Source organism: Mustela nigripes, chromosome 10, assembly GCF_022355385.1.
Source record: "Mustela nigripes isolate SB6536 chromosome 10, MUSNIG.SB6536, whole genome shotgun sequence".
In the NCBI taxonomy this organism is placed as follows: Eukaryota; Metazoa; Chordata; class Mammalia; order Carnivora; family Mustelidae; genus Mustela; species Mustela nigripes.
In genome coordinates this window covers 11,806,529-11,832,248 of record NC_081566.1, presented here as the reverse complement: position 1 = coordinate 11,832,248, position 25,720 = coordinate 11,806,529, and the positions used below count along the sequence as shown (strand labels likewise).

The 25,720-nt window shown below is 39.5% G+C and overlaps 1 protein-coding gene across 13 annotated transcripts in view; it reads right to left on the bottom strand.

The window, feature by feature from the left end:
- The window catches only part of CDC42BPA (CDC42 binding protein kinase alpha), a 329,012-nt gene that overhangs the window by 189,793 nt on the left and 113,499 nt on the right, over positions 1 to 25,720 (bottom strand). For all 13 annotated transcript variants that reach the window (XM_059412594.1, XM_059412582.1, XM_059412585.1 and 10 more), the window contains exon 5: positions 15,061 to 15,209. In XM_059412594.1, the coding sequence (XP_059268577.1) occupies positions 15,061 to 15,209 (149 nt within the window). The remainder of the gene's footprint in view (positions 1 to 15,060; positions 15,210 to 25,720) is intronic.

Sequence of the window (25,720 nt, the reverse complement as noted above, 5' to 3'; positions counted from 1 at the left end):
ATTTTGTGTCTTTCATTATTATTAGCACACTTGATGTTGTAGCTGACTACTGGAACACCAAGCCTATTGCTGAGTTTAATTAACATATTTAGAAATAAGTTGGGGTTTTTTTCTCAACCTATAATTAGAGCTTGCCTTACTATAACCCAACATTTGGCTTGTACTTTAATCAACCAGAGTCAGACATATGCTACATGATACCGTTTAGTTGTTAGAAATAATCTCTTACATAAATTTTGCATTTAAGCAAATAAATGATTGAAAAGAAAGACACTCTTAAAATGCAAAGTTCTTATTCAGGAAATCAAAAATGGAAATGCTGGTATTCAGACTTTTAGCTGAAAATCAAAGTGCATCCATGGCAAGACTCAAACCTGAGGTGACAGATCAAAAATAAAGTATTTAATGACTACCAAAACCAGCCATTCTATTAAAAGCATTTAAAAAATGGATATACTCTTATAACAATGTTTTTATATTGTATTTTTCTAAGTATTCAAGTGATACCTTGAACGTTAAAATAATGATAAAACTTTACTTCTGAATCTTAATGGTCATTCTTTGCATATCTTGTTTACTTTGGTCCTCCTCCTCAGCTAAGCTAATTCCATTTGTTGAACTATCTACTTCCTACCACGGACTGGCTTTTTCCTAGAGGTCCTCCTGATTCACTTGTTCACCTCCTCTTTACTCTCTTATTCTATATTTCCACAGTGCTTAGGTATATTAAAAAATTATATTTTGCTTTTTTTTAAAACCTGTTTTTGTTGTCATTCAACTGCTCTCTATTATCACAGGTAAGCATATTTCATTCCCACCCATGAAAGTAGGTAGGATACTGGTAAAACAGGACTCTTTGAACAAGACTTGTGAATGAATTTACAAAATTAAAAATTTTTGTCCAACTTGGGTACAACTGTGAAGCAGAAGTTATTTTCTTGAAATTGGTCTTTTTTTCAAAAGACAGTTAACTGAATGTAAAGAATGTACTAGTACTTACATAAAACCATATTACTTACTAAATAGTAAGTAAAATAAATAACTTACTAAATAGTAAGTAAAACCATATTACTTACTAAATAGCAGATCTCACTCCCACTCCTAATACCCAGGACACTAGTATCCACAAAAAAAGATACATGTTTGAAATGCACCAGCTAAGACATTAATGTAACTAAACATAAAGGGGAAGATGATTTACTTTGATTTTCCATAAGATGCCTTATCCAACACTTATTATTTCCTCCTGATGTTCCTTCTTAGTATGCTTTATTGGCCACTCCTACCCTACCCAATCTCAAAATACCAAAGTTCTTCAGGGCTCAGTCCTAGACCTACTTCAGTACTGACTGTTTCACTAAGTGGCCTCAGCTTACCTTGTGATTTGCACATCATCTATCTGCCAATGACAACCAAGTACGTGGATTACAGGTTGCAGCCTTATAGAGGGTAAGAAAAATCACTTCCCAGAAGGCCAGGAGCCTAAGCAAATTTAGCAATCTATGAATTCACCCAAATTTACACAAATTGCAGGTATGACACGATGGAGACTTTCTTGGGCTTGGTTTTCAGACTTTAGAAAAGGAAGTAATAGAGTTATTTTTTTCTTAAAACCTTTTCATTTTGATATGATTACAGACCCGAAGGCAATTGCATAAATGGAACACTGAGTCCACCGTTCTCCCCAGCTTCTCCACTGCTAACAACATACATTACAGCCACAGCACAATGGCAAAACCAGGAAACCAACACAGAGACATTAAGGGTAGATTATAGACCTTCTCAGTCTGTATCCTTTTTCCATCCGCACATGCACATGTGTGTAGTCCCATGCAATCTTATCCTGGGTGTCGATTCATAAAACCACCACCACATTCAAGATACACAGCCGTTTCATCACCACAAAGAACTACACAACCACACGCTACCTCACTCCCCATCCTGTCCCTGACCTCGTCCTCTGGGCACCGTTCATCTGTTTTCTAACTCTGCAGTTCTGATATTCCAAGAAGTTAGGTATGAGGAACCATGTAGTACATACACTTGGAGATTTAATTCTTGACCCTCAGCGTAACACCCTTCAGGCCCACCCAGGCTGCTGTGCGCGATTAGTACCACTTGCCCCTCCTCCTGCCAGGAGCACTCCCTTGTATGCATACAGCAGGTACAGCGGAGGTGTGCAACCCGCCGCCCACTCAAGGACTTGCCGGCTGCTTCTTGTATTTTGCTATTACAAAGAAAGCCACTATGAACACTGAGGTACAGGTTTTTCTGTGAATATATGTTTTAACTTTTCTGGGATAAATGTCGTCAAATGTAATCACGGAGTCCCGTGGTAAGTGCATGTTACTTTTTTTTAAAACTTTCAACTGTTCCTGAGTAGCCAAGTCATTTTACATACCTACCAGCAATGTGTGAGAGATCTACTTTCTCCACATCCTGACTGGCACTTAGTATTATCACTATTTGTTATTTTAGCAGTGCTAACATCTTCTCATTGATATCTCATTGTAGTTTTAGTTTGCATTTTTCTAATGCCTAATATTGAACAGCTTTTTATGTGTTTAGTTGCTATCTGTATCTCCTCTTGGGCAAAATGTCTCTTTGTGTCTTTTGTCCATTCCATAACTGGATTAGTTGAAGTTTTTTGATCGTGTCGAGAGTTCTTTATATATCAGAGATACAGGATCTTCATCATACATATGGTTTGCAAATATTTTCTCCCATTCTGTAGCTTGCCTTTTGGCCTCCTACCTGCTCCTTAAGAAGTGTACATGTTTTTCATTTTGGTAAAGTTCACTTCATCAATTTTTAATGTCCTATCTAAGAACTCCTCACTAAGGAGGAGGACTCAACCCTAAGTCCAGAAGATGCTCTCTGATGTTTTCTTCTACTTTATTCTCCTTTTTCAAAAACCATTTTAGCCACTCTAGTTTCACTGTATTTCCACATAAACTTTGGAGCGAGCTTATTTTTATATTTAAATAAATAAATAAATCCTCCAAATGAAAAACCTATATGAGCTGTCAAAAACACTGAAAATAAGATGGTATTATTGTGTCCCTAAGTAGAGCTGTTTAGGGCCAAGCCAGTAGCCTGAGGCCTGAATGCAGCTCCACAAAGAGAAGCAGGAGCTAGAGTTGTTAAGGGAGGGTAGCCTAACAATAATACTTTCACCTGAATAGAAGGAAAAAAACAAAACAAAACGAAGAAACGCTTGCTGGGATTTTCAAAGGGATGGCATCAAACCTACAGATCGATTTAGGGAGAACAGACATCTTTAATCTGGAAAGGTTTCATATTCATTAGGCGCTCTACCAGCAAGTGCTCTACAGGGACCATCTTTCTTCCCTCCTCAACCCCACTGCATCCTTTCCTGGCCTCCTGTGAAAGGGGAGAAGCTCTCACAGTAAGGTAAGCTCTCACAGTAAGAGCCCTATAAGTACTCATCTCTACAGCACCATTCTCCACATCTCAGCACAATGACAAGGAGGGACACCTGGGTGGCTCAGTCAATTAAGCACCTGCGTTCAGCTCAGGTCAAGATCCCAGGATGGCTGGTATTGAGCCCCGCATCGGGCTCTCTGCTCAGCGGGGAGCCTGCTTCCCTCTCTCTCTGCCTACTTGTCTCTGTCTGTCAAATAAATAAATAAAATCTCTAAAAAAAAAAAAAAAAAAAAAAGGAAGATCCCAGGACAGGTTCCTTGCTCAGCAGGAAGCCTGCCTCTCCCTCTGCCTGCTGCTGCACCTGCTTGGGTGTGCTTGCATGTGTGCTCTCTCTCACAAATATATAAAATATTTTTTAAAAAAATACAATGACATGGAAATGGTCTACGTGCCAGCAACTAGTCTTTAACACTTTAATAAGCAGCATCCTTTAATCTTTACAGGAAGACCACTGTTTTTTAGAAAAAGTTCCAAGTTGCTGTAATCTCAAGGACAAATCATTTGGCATGTAAATTTCAGAAGCTTGTGGAGGAGCAAGTACAGTAAATAAGTCTCGTGGCACCTCGTCTAATGCTTTCCTCACTACCCAGTGTTACTTGAAAACATTTTTACTTTACTTTATTTACTTTATTGTCAGTCTGTATCTCGGTTTTTTTTTAAAGATTTTATTTATCTATTTGACAGAGAGAGAGATCACAAGTAGGCAAAGAGGCAGGCAGAGAGAGAGGGGGAAGCAGTCTCCCCGCCGAGCAGAGAGCCCGATGAGGAGCTCGATCCCAGGACCCTGGGATCATGACCTGAGCCGAAGGCAGAGGCTTAACCCACTGAGCCACCCAGGCGCCCCAGTCTGGACATCGATTTTACAGCTAGCCAGAGTCAATGTCTTTAATTCCTATTTTCACGTCCCCATCCATACCTCTTTCATCTTACATTAACTAACATCTCCTTTGAAAACAGGCAAAATACTGTTTTACATTAGTTGTTTTTTTTTTTTAAGTGTATTTCTGGAAATTTCAAAGGTAGTTGCAAATGTTCTTGAGTAAAATATGACAACATGGTGAGCAACTGGAAGCCAAGCATGTGGGACTGACGACTCCTATCACTTGCTACTGTCCACTGCTCATTTCCTTCTCACAAAACCATGCGGAAGCAAAGACAAAATATTCATCTGAAAATGCCCTATTAGAAGACAAATAATATATTTTGGAAGTCTGGAAATAAACTTGTTTTAAAAGAACACAAAGGGAAAACATATTTCCTTCCCTGAACACATCCCATCTCTTCTATTCCCTTTTTGTATTCTCTAATTCCATATACTTGAAGTTCAAAATTATAAAACATTCTGAAATTTGGCAAACCTTGACAACTTTGATGTGAAGTTTACTGTAAAACCAGCTAACTTAACACAATGTTTGAACAAAACACTTCATTCCTTAAGCTACCTGTAGCTTGATGGCTATCACGGTATCAAGTCTACAGCACGGTACTCAAGTGTTTCCCCAAGAGGGACCAAAATTGCTCTTCCTCAACTCAACATGAGCTCTCTTCTCCAGCCGAACCACCTACCAACCAACCTTCTGCATATCTACAACCTTATCTCCCGCCATCCCTGGTCGCTAGAACGCCTTCTGCTCTGCCTACAAAAAGCCTCCTCATCTGCAAAGTCCCATGAAAGCATACTTTTATGAGCAGTAAGATGTTATGTCAAGAACATAAATTCCAGCATCAGCCTGACTCAGATTTTTGTTTTTAAAGATTTTATTTATTTATTTGACAGACAGAAATCACAAGTAGACGGAGAGGCAGGCAGAGAGAGAGGGGGAAGCAGGCTCCCCGCTGAGCAGAGAGCCCTATGCGGGACTCCATCCCAGGACGCTGGGATCACGACCCGAGCCGAAGGCAGCGGCTCAACCCAATGAGCCACCCAGGTGCCCCCAGCCTGACTCAGATTTTAACCTAGGTTATGCTAACTATGGACTCATGTCTCTGAAGCTGGGTTTCTCGTTCACAGAACGGACTCACATCCATTTTAGATGACACCCAAATAACAGCACTATTGTTAGAATAACATAGGTAAAATCTGTAACACAGTTAAAAGTTAAGTAACCACTGGAAATCATCTATTAAGCTTATTACTCGTTTCTTTGAGTTCACTGTAATTTGCTTAAATAATTCAAATGGCAGTTCACAATCCGAGCTCACTCCATCTCTTATACTTTTGCCCTAAATGATTATTTAAAGTCTACTACTTTAGTTTTTACTTATGTCTTGTGTTTTCTGTCCCCAAACAGGCTGGAAATTTCTTACAAGTTAGGAATATATATTATACTTACTTAAAATTTTATGTAATTTTGCACAGTGCTATTTATAAAAACAGACTCAATGAACATTTCCTCAGTAAAGCATCTGCTGAAGTAGTCTTTCCAGAAAGAAACAGGAATCGCATTTTAAGAACGCACTGATAGACCGGAGCGCATCCGCCGAGCTAGACCGGAGCGCGTCTGCCGAGACGTGAAGGGAGAGGCAAGGAGGGAGGGCGGCGCGGAAGCCCGCGCACGACGAGGACTGACATGTGCGTCTGAGGCAGTGGGAAACGGAATGTGTACGTCCATTTTGATAACAAAGAAAGTACAAATATGCTGATGTTTAACCTAGAGGAATGATGACTTCAGAAGGCAGGAGAGTTTTAAGACAAATTACACTATTATATGTGGTTCTGAAGGCAAAACTAGGAACAATGTAAGGTAAAAAAGAAATTCATCTTAACATAAAGTAAAATCCTATGACATGAGAGCTATCCAACAATGGAATAAACAGGACTCATTTAACATCGAGTACCCGGTAAAATTATAGGTATTCAAACTACAGAGCCCTAATAGGGCTCAGGGTTAAAATGGATTTCCAATGTCAACATCAGAAAGATAGTTGTCATCTAAAATGCAGTGTTGAGAAGAATTGTAAGACTGTATATACAGTTGGCGTGAAAGGGTCCTATGATCAGTTAAGAATATTTGCCATAGCTGAGTGGGAACGAGCGGATGGGTATCAGAGGATAAGCAGAAGGGGGAGGGAGCCACCAGAAGTGACCCACTGGAGAGTAATACCCCAATTCGAAAGTGCCCTGTGCTTGGGGACAAGCATTAGCTTGGAATCTGGTTGAAGGCACTCAGCAAGAGCAAAAGATCTTAAGGGGTAACTGATGGAATCTGGCGGTCACGGGCACGGGCCTAAGCCTACAGACCCAGGAGAGCCACAGCCAGCGACCACCTCTGCCAGAGAGAATGTGGTGGTGCCTCCAGTCCATGGTCCCAGAGCCCCTGGCCACTGCTTGCACCACCACTCAGCTGGGCACACTCCCGGCCATGCATGAGAGAGTCTGGTGTAGGCGTCAGCCAGCACTCTTGAGGATCCTGGCCTGCGGCCACCAGCAGAGTGTCTGGACACTCCCAGCCTGAGCCTGGGAGAACCTGGCGCGACCTCTGGTCCGGCTCCCTCAGCGGCAGCCTTCTTTGACCTGCACAACCATGGGGACTGAGCACACCATGTGTGGGCCTGAACCCCAGACAAGCTGTCCTGGCAAAGGCAACCACCAGAAATGAGCTCCCTGGACCAGTATCACTCGTGGTTTTAGTAACACGGGAGGTACAGAGAGAAGCGGGTGCCTCGGGCGAACCCTGAGACAGTGGCTGGGGGTACACAGCGCCTGCGGGAGGCTGCACGGCTCAGTGGAGTTTGCAGACGGGGAGTCTGTGTGTTCTGGGCCATCCAGAGGGGAGCAGACTGAGGCTTCTCTCTCAGGTGGAGGTCTGGGTGCAGTTTGCTTTCCACTAAACCTCTCAATTGCTGCGAAAAGTCACCAAAGAACAAAAACCTCCAGAGAACAAAAGTCTTAAAAAACCCAGTTTCCACAGAACCCAGCCCCGCCTTGACAGGAGAAGGACAACTCAACCCAAGCAAGACTGACTGAAAAATAACACGGCAGGTGCTTCCCCAAGAAAGCAAGCCAAAAGAAGGAGAGGACAACCACCACAGGGTTACCATAAAACTATAAAACCCCAATATCAAGGGAAAACAATATCTTAAGCTCCTGGTATTCTAACACCTGTATACTTCATAGATACAAGTTTCTTTTTAATTTGTTCTCACAATTCTTGTTCTTTTTAATTTTTCTAACCTACTTACCATTACAACTAGAGGTTTAATACAACATACTCAATAATAACCTTTTAACTTGAACTTTTTTCCTACATATACCTGTGTTTTAATTTTTCTTTTCTATTTTTTTTAATATACATATAGATATAATCTTCAAGGTAATCTGCTTTCCCTAATCAATACTACCCCTATATATAAACCAGTTTTAATCTCCCTTTATCCCTGGAAAGTTAAGTCCTTTAACGAAGATATCAAGATATACCCAGGAAGAAACAAAATAACCTTCCTAGCCCACATCGAGGATTTATAACCACCTTCCCATCTTCTTCTTCTGTCAGTGTTTCAGTGTACTTGCTTTTGTTCTGATATTATAAATCTTATCCTTGGGGTTCATTTTGGCTGGGTTGTTTTTTTTTTTTCTTATCATTTACTTCTGTCAATCTTTTAGTTTGTTTTTGTTTATATACCTTATAAATCTTACTTTTGGGTCTCATTCTGGCTGGGTTTTCTCTTCTCTCTCTCTCTCTCTCTCTCTCTCGCTCTTTTTTCTTTCTTTTTGGTGGTGATTTCCTATTGCTCTGAAACATTTCAGGCTGCACCTTGCCTGGATCATGGTTGATATGTTCAACTACACATCCCCTCCACCACCTCTCACCAAAATGACTAGGAGGAGGAACACCCAACAGAGGAAAAATTCAGAGACTGTGCCCTCTCCATCAGAGCCATTGGATACGGAAATAAACAGTATGTCGGAAAGGGAATTCAAGGTAATAATTATCCAGACAATAGATAAGTTGGAGAAAACCATTAATGACAACATAGAATCTTTAGGCACAAAAGTGACAGCTAAGCTGGCAGAAGTTAAAAATGCTATCAATGAGATCCGTTCTAATCTAAATACTCTAACAGCTAGGGTAACCGAGGCAGAAGATAGAATTAGTGATCTAGAAGACAAAAATGAAAGAGGAACAGGGATCAGGAGGAGGCATGGAACAAACAGCTTAGAAGCCATGAAAACAGAATTAGGGAAATAAATAACGCCATGCCACGTTCCAGCATCAGAATTACTGGGATCCCTGAGGGGATGGAAAAAGAAAGAAGATTAGAAAATATAGTTGAACAAATTCTGGATGAAAATTTTCCCCGTCTGGGAAATGGAACAAGCATTTGGGTCCTAGAGGCAGAAAGAACACCAACCAAAATCAACGAATCTAGAAAGACCTCAAGACACTTAATTGTGAGACTGACGAACCATAATTTTAGACAAGAGCTTCTGAGGGTATCTAGAGGGAAGAGATTCCTTACATATAGAGGAAGGTCCATCAGAATAATGTCAGACTTGTCCGCAGAAACCTGGCAAACCAGGAAGGGCTGGAACTAAATGAAAAGAACATGCAGCCACGAATACTTTTTCCAGCAAGGCTGACATTCAAAATAGATGGAGAGATAAAGAGCTTCCATGACAGGCAAGGTTTAAAAGAGTATTTTACCATCAAGCTGGCACTACAAGAAATATTAAGGCAGGTTCTATAAAAGAAGAAAGAACCCAAGAGTGACATAGAACAGAAATTTACAGAGACAATCTATAGCAACAAGGACTTCACATGCAAATAAAAACATATCAACATGATAATAATCACTCTCAACGTGAACGGCCTAAATGCTCCCGTAAAATGGCACAGGACTGCAGACTGGATAAAACGACAGGACCCGTCCATATGCTGTCTACAAGAGACACATCTGGAACCTAAGAATACATCCAGACTGAAAGCAAAGGGATGGAGAAGAATTTTTCATGCCAATGGGTCTCAAAAGAAAGCTGGGGTAGTGATTATCATATCAGATAAATTAGATTTTAAACTAAAGACTATAGTCAGAGATACAGAAGGACACTACTTCATTGTGAAAGGGTCTATCCACCAAGAAGATCTAATAATTGTAAATATTTAAGCTCCCAATATGGAAGCAGCCAACCACATAAGTCAATGGTTAATCAAAAAATAAAGAGTCATATCAATATGAATACATTAATAATAGGGAATCTTAACACGCCACTCTCAGTAACAGACACATCATCCAAGCAGAAATTGGACCAGATGGACCTCATGGATATATACAGACTATTCCACTTTAAAACAACAGAATACTCATTCTTCTCAAGCACACATGTCACCTTTTCCAGAATAAACCACATGTTGGGTCACAAATCAGGGCTCAACCAATACCAAAAGATTGGGATTATTACCTGTATTTTCTCAGACCACAATGCTTTGAAACTGGAACTCAACCATAAGAAAAAGTCTGGAAGGAATTCAAACACTTGAAAGCTAAAGACCAACTTGCCCAAGAATGTTTGGATCCTGGAAATCAAAGAACTTAAACTTCATTGGTTTCCATGAATTGGGGAAACCAATGAGAATGAAGACCCAGCAGTCCAAAACCTATGGGATACGGCAAAGTCGGTCCTAAGGAGAAAACAGAGCCATCCAAGCCTCACTCAAAAAAACTTTAAAATCCAAAATACACCAGCTCTCTTTACACCTTAAAGAACTGGAAAACCAACAACAAATTAAGCCAACCCACTCCATAAGAAGGGAAATAATCAAGATTAGAGCAGAGATCAATGAAATAGAAACTAGAGATACAGTAGAACACATTAATGAAACTAAAAGCTGGTTCTTTGAAAGAATCAATAAGACCAATAAACCACTGGCCAAACTAATCCAAAAGAAAAGACAGAAGACTCAAATTAATAAAATTATGAATGAAAGGGGAAAGATCACGATTAACACCAAGGAAATAAGTACAATTATCAGAAATTATTATCAATAGTTATATGCCAATAAGTTAAGCAACTCAGAGGAAATGGATGCATTCCTGAAAAAGTATAAACTCCTAAGACTGCATCAGGAAGAAAATGACAATCTGAAAAGACCAATATCTAGTAACAAGATTGAAGCAGTGATCAAAAACCTCCCAAAAAACAAGAGTCCAGGGCCTGATGGATTCCCTGGAGAATTCTACGAAACATTCAAAGAAGAAATGATACTTATTCTCCTGAAGCTGTTTCCTTAAAATAGAAACAGAGGGAAAAATTCCAGACTCTTTCTATGAAGCCAGCATTATCCTGATCCCTAAACCAGGCAAAGACCCCATTAAAAAGGAGAATTTCAGACCAATATTCCTGATGGATATGGATGCCAAAATTCTCAACAAGACCTTAGCTAATAAGATCCAACAGTACATAAAAAAGATTATTCATCATGACCAGGTGGGACTTATCCCTGGGATACAAGTGTGGTTCAACATTCACAAATCAATCAATGTAACAGAACAAATCAATAAGAGAAGAGAGAAGAACCACATGGTCCTCTCAATTGTTGCAGAAAAAGCATTTGACAAGATACAGCATCCGTTCCTGATTAAAATGCTTGAAAGTACAGGGAGAGAGGGAACATTCCTCAACTTCATAAAATCTATCTATGAAAAACCCACAGCAAATATCATTCTCAGTGGGGAAAAGCTGACAGATTTCCCATGGACATCAGGAACACGACAAGGATGGCCACTCTCACCACTTTTGTTCAACACAGTACTAGAAGTCCTAGCAATAGCAATCAGGAAATAAAAGGTATTCAAATTGGCAAAGAAGAAGTCAAACTCTCTCTCTTGGCAGATGACATGATATTTTATATGGAAAACCCAAAAGACTCCACCCTCAAAGTACTAGAATTCATACGGCAATTCAGTAATGTGGCAGGATGCAAAACCAATGCACAGAAATCAGTTGCTTTCTTATATACTAACAATGAAAATATAGAAAGGGAAATTAGAGAATTAATTTCATTTACTATAGCACCAAGAACCATAAGATATCTGGGAATAAACCTAACCAAAGAGGTAAAGAATCTGTACAGAATCTGTACTTGAGGAACTACAGAACACTCATGAAAGAAACTGAAGAAGACACAAAAAGATGGAAAAGCATTCCATGCTCATGGATCAGAATAAACATTGTTAAAATGTCTGCACTGCCCTGTGCAATCTATACTTTCAATGCCGACCCAATCAAAATTTCACTGGCATTTTTCAAAATGCTGGAACAAACACAATCCTAAAATATGTATGGAACCAGAAGAGACCTTGAATTGCTAAGAAAATGTTGAAAAAAAAAAAAGCAAAACAAAACTAGGGGCATCACATTGCCTGATTTCAAGCTTTACTACAAATCTGTGATCACCAAGACAGCATGGTACTGGCACAAAAACAGACACATAGACCAGTGGAAAAAGAGTAGAGAGCCCAGATATGGACCCTCAACTCTATGGTCAAATAATCTTTGACAAAGCAGGGAAAAATACTCCGTGGAAAAAAGACAGTCTCTTCAATAAATGGTGCTAGGAAAACTGGACAGCTATGTATAGAAGAATAAAACTTGACCATTCTCTTACACAACACACAAAGATAAACTCGAAATGGATAAAAGACCTCAACATGAGACAGGAATCTGTCAAATCCTAGAGAAGAACATAGACAGTAACCTCTTCGACATCAGCCACAGCAACTTCTTTCAAGATATGTCTCCAAAGGCAAAAGAAACCAAAGTGAAAATGAACTTTTGGGACTTCATCAAGATCAAAACCTTCTGCACAGCAAAGGAAATGGTCAACAAAACGAAGAGGCAAACCCTGGAATGGGAGAAGATATTCACAAATGACACTACAGACAAAGGGCTGATATCCAAGATCTATAAAGAACTCCTTGAACTCAACACTCAAAAAACAGATAATCATGTCAAAAATGGGCAAAAGAGATGAAAAGACACATCTCCATAGAAGACATACAAATGACTAACAGACACATGAAAAAATGTTCATCATCATTAGCAATCAGGGAGATTAAAATCAAAATCACATTGAGATACCACCTTACACCAGTTAGAATGGCCAAAATTAACAAAACAGTAAATAAGTGTTGGTGGGAATGAAAGTTGGTACGGCCACTTTGGAAAACAGTGTGGAGATTCCTCAAAAAATTAAAAATAGAGCTACTCTATGCCCCTGCAATTGTACAACTGGGTATTTACCCCAAAGATAAAAGATGTACTGGGTCATCAGTACCCCAATGTTCATAGCAGCAATGGCCACAGTTGCCAAACTGTGAAAAGAGCCAAGATTCCCTTCAACAGACGAATGGGTAAAGAAGATATAGTCCATATATACAATGATGCCTCCATCAGAAAGGATGAATGCCCAACTTTTGTATGAACATGGACAGGACTGGAAGAGATTATGCTGAGTGAAATAAGTCAAGCAGAGAAAGTCAATTATCATATGGTTTCACTTACTTGTGGAGCATAAGGAATAACACAGAAGATAACGGGTGAAGGGGAGCAGAAGTGAGTTGGGGAAAATTGGAGGGGGAGATGAACCATGAGGGACTATGGACTCTGAGAAACAAATTGAGAGTTTTGGAGGGGGGTGTGGGGGGCTGGGCGACCCTGGTGGTGGGTATTAAGAAGGGCACGGATTGCATGGAGCACTAGGTGTGGTGCATAAACAATGAATCTTGGAACACTGAAAAAATAAAATTAAATTTAGAGAAAATTAGAAAAAAATATTTTTAAATGACAGTTCTCAGCTGGGATCTTGAGTTCCTGTAACAAAAGCACTTATTTTCTCATTCCATAATTTGCTCTTAAGACCATAATACCATCTTAAAAACTGCACTGTGTTTTATAATTTTCATTATAAAAGTATATTCATGGTTTATATTATAAAGTATATTCTAGGTTTTATTTTAAAAAAACCTTTGTGACTATTAGGTATCAACAGGGGAAAGCATATGAATAGGCAGTAGCCAAACTGAAATCTCCTAAATACAAAATTTTTAATCAAAATATTCTTCCTTTTCTAATGTCCTAGAAGTTCAGTACTAAGTAAATCAATCAGCTGAAAATACCCACATCTTTAAAAAAAAAAAAAAAAAAAAAAAAGCAACACTAAAACAGAAACTTTCTCTTCCACCTGAGCTCCTGTCCTTCACAGAGATCACGTGCATCAACCACCACCTAAAACAAACAGGCACTGCTGTGTTACTGAACAGACAGGCTCAGAGTCTGGTCACAGGACCAGCAGCAGCACTTGGGAACCTGTCAGAAATGCCAATTCCCAGCCCCACCCACCCTACGGATTCAAAAGCCCTGGAGTAGACCCATCAAAGTGGGTCACAGCAAACCCTCTGCCTCATTCGGACGCGTGCTGACGTCTCAGAGGATGTCTCCTGCCCTCTCCGAAGTGGCGGGTCCTCCATTTGCTTCTTCCTAGCGCCTCGTCACTCTCTCTCATGGTCTCACAACCCGAAGCTTTCCTCATTTGAATGATTCATTCACCAGTAACTCTGTGATCATTTCCTACGCTCTCTCCTTTTAAAATGTGAGACTGCCTTTTAAAGTATGCAATACATTTAAAATTTTTTTATTACACATAAATTATTATGAGCTGTTTATATCAGAAGGAAATTTTTAGCTTGTGTCAACAGCTATAAGAATAATCTGGTACGTGGAGAAAGGAGAACCCTCGTGCACTGTTGGTGGGAATGCAAACTGGTGCAACCACTCTGGAAAACAGGATGGAAGGTTCTCAAAATGTTAATGCAAGTATCTTACAATCCAGCAATCGCACAACTAGGTATTTACCCAAAGAGTACAAAAATACTAATTCAAAGGGATACATGCACCCTGATGTTTATAGCAGCATTATCTACAATCGCCAAACTATGGAAATAGCCCCAGTGTCCATCAATAGATGAATGGATAAAGAAGATGTGGTGTATATATACAATGGAATATTACTCAGCCATAAAGGAGAATGAAATCTTACCATTTTCAGCGATAAGAAGCGAGCTAAAGTATTCTGATTATCAAAATAAGTCAGAGAAGGACAAATACCATGATTTCACTCACGTGGAATTTAAGAAACAAAACAAATGAGCAAAGGGAAAAAAGAGAGAGACACAAATCAAGAAGCAGACTCTTAACTCCAGAGCATACACTGCTGGTCACCTGAGGGGAGGTGTGTGGGAAATGGGGGAAACAGTAATGGGGGTTAAGGAATGCACCTATTGGTGCATGGAATGGAAGTGCTAAATCACTGTACTGTACATCTGAAACCAGTATTACACTGTATGTTAATTGGAGTTTAAATAAAAACTTAAAAAGAAAAAAAGAATAATCCTGTATAAAAAACTATTTTGTAAAGAGGCTCACTTTTTTCTTTTCATTTCATCTTAAACTGTATACAAACACACATTTGTGAGGAAGACTTTAAATAAATCACTGTCCCTGTCAGACAGTTTACAGAGAAAAAATTACCCCATGGCCATCAAAAGTATCACTTTCCCACAAAGACATCTCTTCTGGCCCTCACAGAACCCATTCTTGTGTGGCCTCTTACTCACCGGTGCACATAGTGCAGCTGATGAACAGAATCGATTGCTATCACCATCTCGGCCAAGTAAAATCGAGCCATATCTTCAGGCAATCTGTCTTCAAATTTGCTGAGCAGAGTAAGCAAATCCCCACCAACATAATAATCCATGACCAGGTACTAGAAGTAGAAAAGAAAAAAAGGACTCAATAAAAAGTAAAGGTGAAAAATTAATAAATGTAATATAACCCGAAGTCAAATAGCACTGGGTCAAATACTTTTGTTGTTAATTACAAGAAGTTGCATAAAATGATCATGACAAGGCTTGTAAATGTCAGGAAGCAGTAAAATAAAAATTTAAAAACCTGAAGCAGGGAATAAGATAGGATTACCCTTGTTTTGTTGTTGTGTTTTGCGAAGTAACAGCATCATCACCTATAACAATACGCTGCAGTTTTATCAACATTTCATTGAGGAAACAATGTATTAATTCTCCAAAAGTGATTAAAGTAACTCAGAATATAAGACATTCTTTTATTATGTTAAGTTCATTTTCATCATCATTAACTTTTCCTTATTTCCAGTTAGACTGGTAACAATTTATCAAATCAGCACTTGGGTCAACACTAATATAGAGAATATAATAATTTCCATCATATACATATTTCTCTTTCCACTCCTGATAGTGCAGAAATAGCGGAATGGACTTTTCTTAGGTAAGTATAAATAGAAGTCAACTAATTTTAGATATGGATGGTTATGGGTATATGTGTAGGATATTATGATTTATAAGAAATATATATATTTATGAAATATAAATATATTTGGCAGAGCTCTTAAAAAACCCTTAGAATCTCCTAAGTGGGGGTGCCCTGGGTGGTTCAGTCATACGGGCTCAGGTCATGATCCCAGGGTCCTGGTGAGTAAGGACTCAGATGTAGGCAGGAAAAGATAGGGCTCCCTTAGCTAGGTTCTGAAAGAGTGAACAAGCGATCAGGGAATAGACCAGACCACCTGGCCCCAGATGTTAGGGAGTATTTTTCTATGCCGGCTACAGGGAATCACAGAAAATGACCAAACCGGGGTGCCTGGGTGGCTTAGGGTTAATTAAGCCTCTGCCCTCAGCTCGGGTCATGATCTCAGGGTCCTGGGATTGAGACCCGCATCGGGCTCTCTGCTCAGTGGGGAGCCTGGTTCCCTCTCTCTCTGCCTACTTGTGATCTCTCTGTCAAATAAACAAATAAAATCTTAAAAAGAAAAGAAAGAAAGAAAATTACCAAACCTCAAAGTCAGTCAGTCAGTAAGGGTGTTATCGATTGTCCTCGTTCAGACCAAGATGGCACAAGAATCTCAAGGCCCCAAGCTCCCTGGTCAAGTTCTCAATAAAAGACCTGCCTAAAAGCCCTCAGTGGCAGACCATTTGGGACCCTTCTCACTCTAGAGAGCTTTCTCTTTCCCTTCTGTTCTCACCTTCACTTAATGAACTTTCACATCACTTCACCCTTTTGTGTCTGGGAGATTCATTCTTCAGCTCCCTGAGGCAAGATCCCTGCAACCCTGTAACACTGGATAGAGCAGGGTCAGAGTCCCTCCAACCTCTGTCCCTTCTCCCTGCTCAAGCAAGCTCTCTCTCTCAAATAAATAAAAAAAATACTTTAAAAAAATCTCCTAAGGAAGAAGACAAAGGTGGCTTTTGTTATTTATAACAAACCTCTTTTCAACCACACTTGTGTTTATGTTAATGAGGTGGCTTTTGGAAAGCCCTTGGATAATCTAAGGGTGGGGGCTGGCTGCCAAGGGAGCCAAAATTAGAAGGTTGGAAATTTAGGGAAGGGCTAGAAACTGAATCCATCATCAATGGCCAATGACTTGATCAATCATGCCTAACTAATGAAGCATTCATAAAAACCCAGAAGATGGGGCTTGGTAAGCTTCCAGCTGGGCAACCTTGGTGAGTGGTGCTGGAAGAACTGGCACACTTTTGCAGAGGGCGTGTGAGCTCTGCGCCTCTCCATCACAGGGTGCCTGTGCACCTCCTTCCTACAGCGGATATTCAGTCCGGGGAGCAGCTCTGGCAAATTAACCGTTTCTGAGGAGTGGATCATGGGAACTTCTGCTCTGTGACTCAGAAGCACAAGTAACTGGGGGGTGAGGAGGGAGTCTTGTAGGACTTGAACGCTTAGCCTCTGGGATCTGGTGTTGTCTCCAGATAGAGAGAGCATCGGAACTGAGTTAAATTGCAGGGGGCTCTGCTGGTGTCACAGGACGCTCCGATGAGTGGAAAACCCACACAGCTAATGTCATCACTGAAGCAGTACTGAGAGAGTACAATGTGTGACAAAAATGAAAACATGGAGACTTCCTTGACCATGTGTGTTTGCCAAAAGAGAAAGACAAGGAGTACATGCTAAAATGTTCACAGGGATTAGCCCTGCATTGTTAGATTACCCGTGGTCTCATAGCTTTTCAGTATTTTCTAGATGGCTTTCTAAACATGCATCACATATGTACGTGCGTGTTTTACCACATCATACATATTCTTTTAAGGTGAGTGAAAAAGAGACACAGTGGAAGGATGGCCTTTGTAGTCAGGGATACCTGTATTCAAATTCTGACTCTGGGTTTTAAGCGGCTTTTGAAAAATTAGTCTCTTAGAGCTTTCTCATCTATAGACCTACAATAATGATACCTTCTTCAGAGTACAGCACTCAGCATGAAGGACAGTAAACAGAAGATATTTTAATGTCATTTATAACACCTTGAAGTTAAAATTATTTTATTACCAAATAAAGATATTACTTCAGTGATCACCAACTTGACATTTAAAATTTAAAGAGTCTTGAGAAAATCCATATTCTTATTACTATATATTAAAATTAATTATAAGCATGTATAATTTCTGTTAAATAAAAGAAACTAATTTTACTGTTAAATCCTTGAAAATGAGAGGAACAATCTACTTCAAATCCTGGTCTATGGTTTCCTTGCTCTATTTACTAGGCCTAATGTTTAACAGACTCCATCATGAAGATTAGAGCAAACTAATTTAATGTAACAGAACAGTGTTAGCATAAACATGTCACTAGAAGTGGTAATGGTGGCAGGGAAGAAATCCATAGCTACCATCTTAAAGAAGTTCTCTGAGGGGCGCCTGGGTGGCTCAGTGGGTTAAAGCCTCTGCCTTTGGCCCAGGTCATGATCCCAGGGTCCTGGGATCGAGCCCCGCATCGGGCTCTCTGCTCGGCGGGAAGCCTGCTTCCTCCTCTCTCTGCCTGCCTCTCTGCCTACTTGTAATCTCTGTCTGTCAAATAAATAAAATCTTAAAAAAAAAAAAAAAAGAAGAAGAAGTTCCCTGAGCAGAACAGCAAATGCAAAAACTTTTCAAATAAAAAAGTTTCCTACTGAAACTGAAATCAAACATTTACACATAGAAAATCATAAAATGTAACTTACCCCTTCAACAAACAGTCCCTAGGTGCCAATCAGGACTCTTTGGTACCAAACACAGGAGAAAAAAAAACCTCAGAGGACAAAAAGACAAAAGTCTCCTCCATCAAAAGCTTCCTGTCTTGACATGTGCAACAGCCGTGCCTGCCACACCAGGTTCTTACAGTCTGAGTATAACCATCTACCAGGCAACTGCTAAAAAACTGTCATCTCAACATTTTTGCCACATTCAAAAGTGAGGCTCCTTGTGTCATTGTCTCTCCCCTACTTTCATCCATATTCTATGACGTGCTTCCCCTTAACAAACCCCGAGCCCCTGGGTCCAGTCCTTTTCAGTTTCTCCACATGCCTTACTGAAACTCTTCTCTGGTAAACAAAACCTCCTTGAGATAGCATAAAAAAATTATAAATACATCATTATTCTGTTTTCCTTTTCGGGCTGCCTGCTGAACAGAGTTCTGACTTTGCCTGCTCATGTTATTTCCCTACCTTGTTCTCAGAGGAAATTAGCTGTTACTAGGACAGAATTCAGCAACTGGAGGGAGCAATGAGCAAGAAACACAAAACAAAATTCTCAAAAGAAAAGCAAGGAGTTGAAAATGAACTACACTTGCAATCTGGTTTTGGTATTAGGGAGACAAAATGGATCAGAAACAGCAGACAAATAAAAACTCCACAAGGGAAAAGAGCTCCTTTTCTCTGTACACATCCCAGCGAGTATCTCTAAGGGCTGCAAGTCCGTCTTCTATTTTCTCCTTTGTTCAGAACAACATTCAACTAAATCACCAAGGTCTTGTTGGGTCTACTTCCTACTAAATGTCTGTGAAGCCCATCCATTTCTACACTACCCACTATCCCTACCCTAATCCAGGTCCTGGGCCTGTCTTGACTGTATTACTGTTACAGTTTTAAGGGTTAAGAGCTTGCCATATTATATTTTATTCTGTACAAAACTTCCTTGGAATGGCAGATAGAGCACAGAACAAGTGAGGGACAAAGAAGCTCATTCACAATTCCACAGATACGGAGTACCCAATATGCGCTACCATCACACTAGACAACAAGGTGCTACATGAGTAAGACGTGGCTCCGTCTTGATGGAATTTATAACCTTATGGAGAAGAAAACACAAATCAGTGGTCAAGTTCAGTGTAACATAAATACCGTGACAGAAATAAGCAGAAACTGCTGCTGCAAGCTCTAAATGGAAAAGATCCTAATCTCTGAATCAGGTTCTTTCATTCCTTCATTCAATCATTCGTCCAGAATTTCTTTTTGTATAAGGTGTGAAAACTATTCACTTATTTATGGAGAGTCAAATATCTAAAACAAGTTGTAAAATATCCATCCTTTCCCCTAATACTCCCTTATCATAATTTAAGACATAAAACACCTTGGATCTGCTCTTGGGCCACGGTTGCTCTCTATGATTCCTCAGTAATACATCATACCTGTTGCAAGAACCTCCTACTCATAAACTATCTTTAAAATAGTACCCAATAGAAGATACCTTTAAATGAGTTTAAGAAAAATATAGACTGAGAGGTAATGTCCATAGATATGCCAAGGAGATAACAATCCTAACATAAAGAGCTCCCACCAACTGCTAAGAAGAGGGCAGAGGGCAAGCAATCCAACAAAAGTAGGCTGAAGCTCTTAACAGTTAATTCACCTAAGAGAAAATACAACTAGCCAATTAACACATGGCCAAAAACAAAGCAACAATGAGATACCATTCTATACCCATTAGATTAGCAAAGAGACCATTCCTATTTTGGGAATAGTGAGTTGAAACAACACCGAGTTCTTGGGCGTGATGACTTACTACAACTGCTCAGCAAAGTAACTTCACAGTATCCACTGAAATTTAAAAGGTGCATACTCCTGGATCTAGCATTTCCACTTTTAGGAATACAGTGTAGGGCATGTGGGCAAGTATATTTACTGCACAGCACTTTGATAACTGCAACAGATCAGAAACAGTACGAATAGAGCCCACCAAGAAAACCATTAAATGCATCCATCCAACATGTCCATTCTGTGGAATCCTGCACAGTCACCAAACGGGGTAATTAAATAAATATGCCCATGAGATCTCTGAAGGACAACAGCGAGCTGTAGTAACATATACCTTATGTTTACATAAGGTACAAATACCTTATTTTTACATACCTAGACCTCTGCATTGTAGAGGGGAAAGGAGCTAGTCACAATGAAGTTGACCAGTGGAGTAAAATTCTGCAAAGGCCAAGGCGATGGGACAAAAGGTCACAGGCAAATATCTCACTCACACCAAGACGAGATGAGAACAGGTGCACATATGAATAAATCTGTACACATATAGGGGAGGAATGAAAAGAAGAGCTGAGACCAGACCATGGAAAGTGCAGGAGTCACAGAATGAGGGTACAGGGATATTAACACAAGGGCCCTATGCTGCAGGCAGGGATTACAGCTGCTATGCCCACTTCCTGGCTGTGGAATCAGAGGCATAAGAAGTCAAAGGATCTGACCAAACATACCCTAAAACAGTGAGAAAGCCAGAATTCAGGATCTTGATCCTTACATCGGTTCCTTTTTACTCAAAGAGTCAGTGCTCAGTTAAAAAAGCTGACTACATCCATGACATAACAAGTATGTACAGAACCTCCAGGAAAATAAGGATACAAACTAAGTCTTTACCCATCTTTTACCCCTCCAAAATAAACAGACCCCTAGGTATGGATAGAACATACCGTAAGACTTCCAACTCTGAATTTCTAATTAAAAAAAAAAAAAATCTTTATTTCAAAGTTTGTGCTTTGTAAGAAACTACATTCCAAAAAAACAATGTGACAACATCTGAAAACATACAATACATGAACTGTGTTGCAGAGAAAGACCATCTCCTAGAACAGATATGCTTTTAGAAGTCTTCTTAGGGAGAACTGGAAGCTCTTTTAGTCATCCTGCTGTCAAAGACATTAACAGTTAATCCGCAGAGCCCACTCTGTATTCATCCCTCCTTACTTCCTCCTAACAACTTCTATCTTGAGCACAAACTGGATTCCAGTAGAGTCTGGAGTTCATGTGACTAACTACAAACTAACATTTAAATGTCTTTCAAAAAATAAATAAATAAAAAATAAATAAACCAATGTCTTTCATCCTCTAAACAGTTTACAAATGCTAATTCAAGAAATAAAAATTTTTGTTTTAAATATTTCCCTGGCTTTTTTCCCCCCTCCGGCATAAAATATCTAAACAGGAAACAGAGGACAAGTAAATATGGAGAAGAGACAAATGTCACTGATTCAGAATATTCTAAATGATATCAAAGTGATAAGAATTTTATGTGACCGTGTCGATGCAACTAAGCAGGTTTGTATTTAATGAGTTTTTCCTAAGGAAAAAGATATTCTAATTGCATTTTAAGATCATTCATTAAATTACACCAATTCTTCTCAAGCAAATAAATGCACAGACCCATGAAAGACTGTGGACTCTGAGAAACAAACTGAGGGTTTGGAGGGGCGTGGGGTGGCAGGTTGGGTGAGCCTGGTGGTGGGTATTAAGTAGGGCACGGATTGCATGGAGCACTGGGTGTGGTGCATAAACAATGAATTTTGGAACACTGAAAAAAAATAAAATAAAATGTTAAAAAAATGCATGTTTGCTATGATTCCATATATTTTTTCACAAACTGGCTGCAGAGATATTTGAGCAGATTATAAATCAAAGTGCAATTATTCATCACAGCCTCTTGAATCATGTAACACTACAGACTTATTTGTTACTTATTTGGCTACTTCAGGGGTATCAGAGATAATAATTATTTTGGAAAATAACTGTATAGTAAAATTTTCTTTTTGGAATCTAAAACTACACTTGCCAAGATTTCTAAATGATTTTATATTCTAATATTCTATAAATATTGAAAGCAAATCTTTGATGATAACCAAGTTAATTCAAAAGTTCTACTCTTGAGACTACCATACCACAAGCTTGCCCTAAAATAAGAAAAATTGGCAATTTACATGAGTAAATTTCAGTCCTGCTCCAGTTACATTGTAACACTTAGTCTAATATAATTAATGACTGGTATATAGAGACTATTTCTGATGGAGAAATGCCTCTGGGGGGGAAAATGTTAATTCTAAAGTCAAATGCAAAGGGAACAGGTAAGGCTACACTCAGAAGAGAGAGAATGATATGTCAGGCTGTCAATGAAAATTAGGCAAAATTTTGCTATACAAAATCTGGTATTTGGACACTATTCTGCATCTATACATTTCTACGTTTATAACAAAATACAGATTTTTAACCCACTGAGACACCCAGGTGCCCCAAAATACAGATTTTTAAGCAATCCGTAACTCTATAGAGTTACACCTCCCTACAACAGAAAACACTGCAAGAGTGGATTTAAGTTCTTATTACCTAAAAGCTTTCAAAAATCCATCACAATAAACTGCTCTACATTTGCTACCCAAGTACGTGATTGTGTTTAATTTACTCCTACAAATTTTGCTGACAAACCTATAGAGTATATTTGAATTGATATATTCATCCCCAAAACCTTACATACGTATGGTAAATCCAAGTCAAATACCCCTCCTCTCAATTTAACAGAGCAACTAGCATGTGAAAAGCTCTACATCATGAATTTTAAACAATTCTGACTAAAAACCACAATAACACGGTTTATATGATGACTCAATACATATTATAAAAGAAATAAATGTCATGAAGCAATAATCCTTCTTATTGCTTGCTTGAACTCCATCATTTTCTATTTTATTCAAGTTTTTTTTTTAAAGATTTTATTTATTTGACAGAGAGAGATCACAAGTAGGCAGAGAGGTAAGCAGAGAGAGAGAGAGGAGGAAGCAGGCTCCCTGCCGAACAGAGAAGCCCAATGAGGGACTCGATCCCAGAACCCTGAGATCATGACCTGAGCTGAAGGCAGAGGCTTAACCGACTGAGTCACCCAGGCGCCCCTTATTAAAGTTTTTAAATGCTGGTTTTAAACCACTAAATTGAGTTTATGATCCACCAACCGATCACGATCTGAAGTCTGAAGCCCGCTCTCATACTCTGCAAGTGTGTAAAGGATAGAAAGACAAGGAATGTAATGACACTGTTTGAACCCCTGAACCTGCCTGAAATCAGATAAGCTCCATGACTACTAAGTTGCACAGCACTTTAAGTACATTTTAGCTAAAGACAGCTTCTTAAGCTGTACCCCCAAATTAGAGATGCATATATATGTACGTTACTCATCTAAAGGCAGTACTAAAAAATAAATGTAGTGTCGAGCTGAAACACAGTGAGAAAGATTAGCTCCAACTGAGAATTCTGGAGAAGACTTTTAGACAATTCTGGTATATTAGCTGGACTTCAACAGGCCGACTGAGAGGAATGGGCACTGGCATGAGAGGTAGCAGGGAGAACAGAAATAAAGGCGAAGAGCAGAGGAGTACAGACAATGTCCAGGACTGGCGGTATTCCATTGAGGCTGAAATACAGGATTTGTGTGTAGGCACAATATTTCCAGTTTATTTTTCAAAAACCATTCTAATCTGTCTAACACGACTGAGAAACCATCTCCCTCCACCACGACCAATTCCCCTTTCGTTCATTTCCATGGTATAGAACCTGGACTCTCTTTCTTGCTCGACCATTCCCATTAGTTTCCTCCTTACTGGGTCCTCCAGTTCAGGCTTCTCTCGGTAAACTTTTCTCCCTGTACAAGCACCCATCAGTTATTCTCATTTACTACTAGCATTCACCGTTATCTACAAGAGGAGGCCAATTTTTCCTGTAAGGACCAGATAGTAAACACTTCAAGCGTGGATGGCCCAGAAGAAAAAGCCAGATATACAATAAGATAGAAAACAAATTTCCACAGATTTTATTGGCAAAAGTAAAAATAAAATAATAAGTGAGTGTGAGTTTTATAATACAAGTGTATTAACAGAAAAATGTAATTCTTTTTGTGGGGTAGGAGAGTACGACCGTTGGCTTCATTGGGGCTCAAAGTCAGTGTTCCCCATCATCAGAATCCACGGTAATGTTCCACTGCAAGTGCTGACCTGAAATGAGTGTCAGCACTTATGTGTTTCATGTGAAAATGTCTTCTGCAATGACGGCTACTGGTATCAATTCGTGAGCATTTAATTTTAATAGAGCACGTTCCTTACTTGGAAGGCGTCTAGAGAATGCTATTCGATTTTTCTCCTGATACTTGTGTTCAGTGCATGTTGATACACTGCAGATTCGTCACTTGTAACTAAAGGTTAGGTGGAAGGTCACACCTGCCGGTAACTGGGTTTTTGAACTATGGACACTTCCTTAGCACATGCATCAAATCCCAGAAACTGCTGCTAACTGTAGTGTGAGCTCAAAAGGTCTATGTGCTGCAAATCTGTGTGGAAATAGAGATCTCATTTCTTTTTACTTTTGATGGCATGAGAATTAGATAAAGCAATTTGACATGACTTGCAATTCCAACAATGTTCGCTGACAAAATGACTTCGCCAGAGTGTAAGTTTTGGATGTAAGTGCTGTTTTGTCTTACAATTTTAGGCAAAACTTATTTTTAAAACATACCAAGTCTACAGGAAAAGCTAATTTCAAAGCTATTGAATATTTTATACTAATGGGTGAGGGTGAGGTTTTTTGTTCAGAAATGTTTCGATCTTGGCCCTCTGCAACAAAATGTTGACACTGCAAAAGCACTGAATGGCTGAGCAAAGAGCAAGTGAGGACATTCAGCTTTGGTTTCTGACGAAAATTCATGGATATGGTAACACTCGTTTCCGTAAGACTGAATGAAGTCCACCAGTGATATTCCTGGTTCAGTAACAAATGATGGATTCAAGTGTTTGCTGCAAACTACCTGCTGATTAAGGAGACAATGAATATCCATGGGCTCTGGGCCCTTGATATTTTTACATAACTTGTAAGTCTGTCTGATGAAGCCCCTTCCTACTCCACACCCACTTTCACCACTCTCTCTTATAATACGTATTAGCAAATCCCAAGGCAGGTTGTAGCAACTTAGGGTTTCCTCAACGTCTCTGAAAATACGATTGGCTGTAATTGTCCCACACCAAGTATTAGCAAAGGCTGATTCCTCAGGACCACAAATTCAGCACGCCATCTCAGGTCACAACAAAAGAGCAGGACCTGTAACCTCTTCTACCTCAAGAGCCAAAAGCGACTGCTCAGAATCACTTCCTGGTTTTCAGAACAACCGCTCA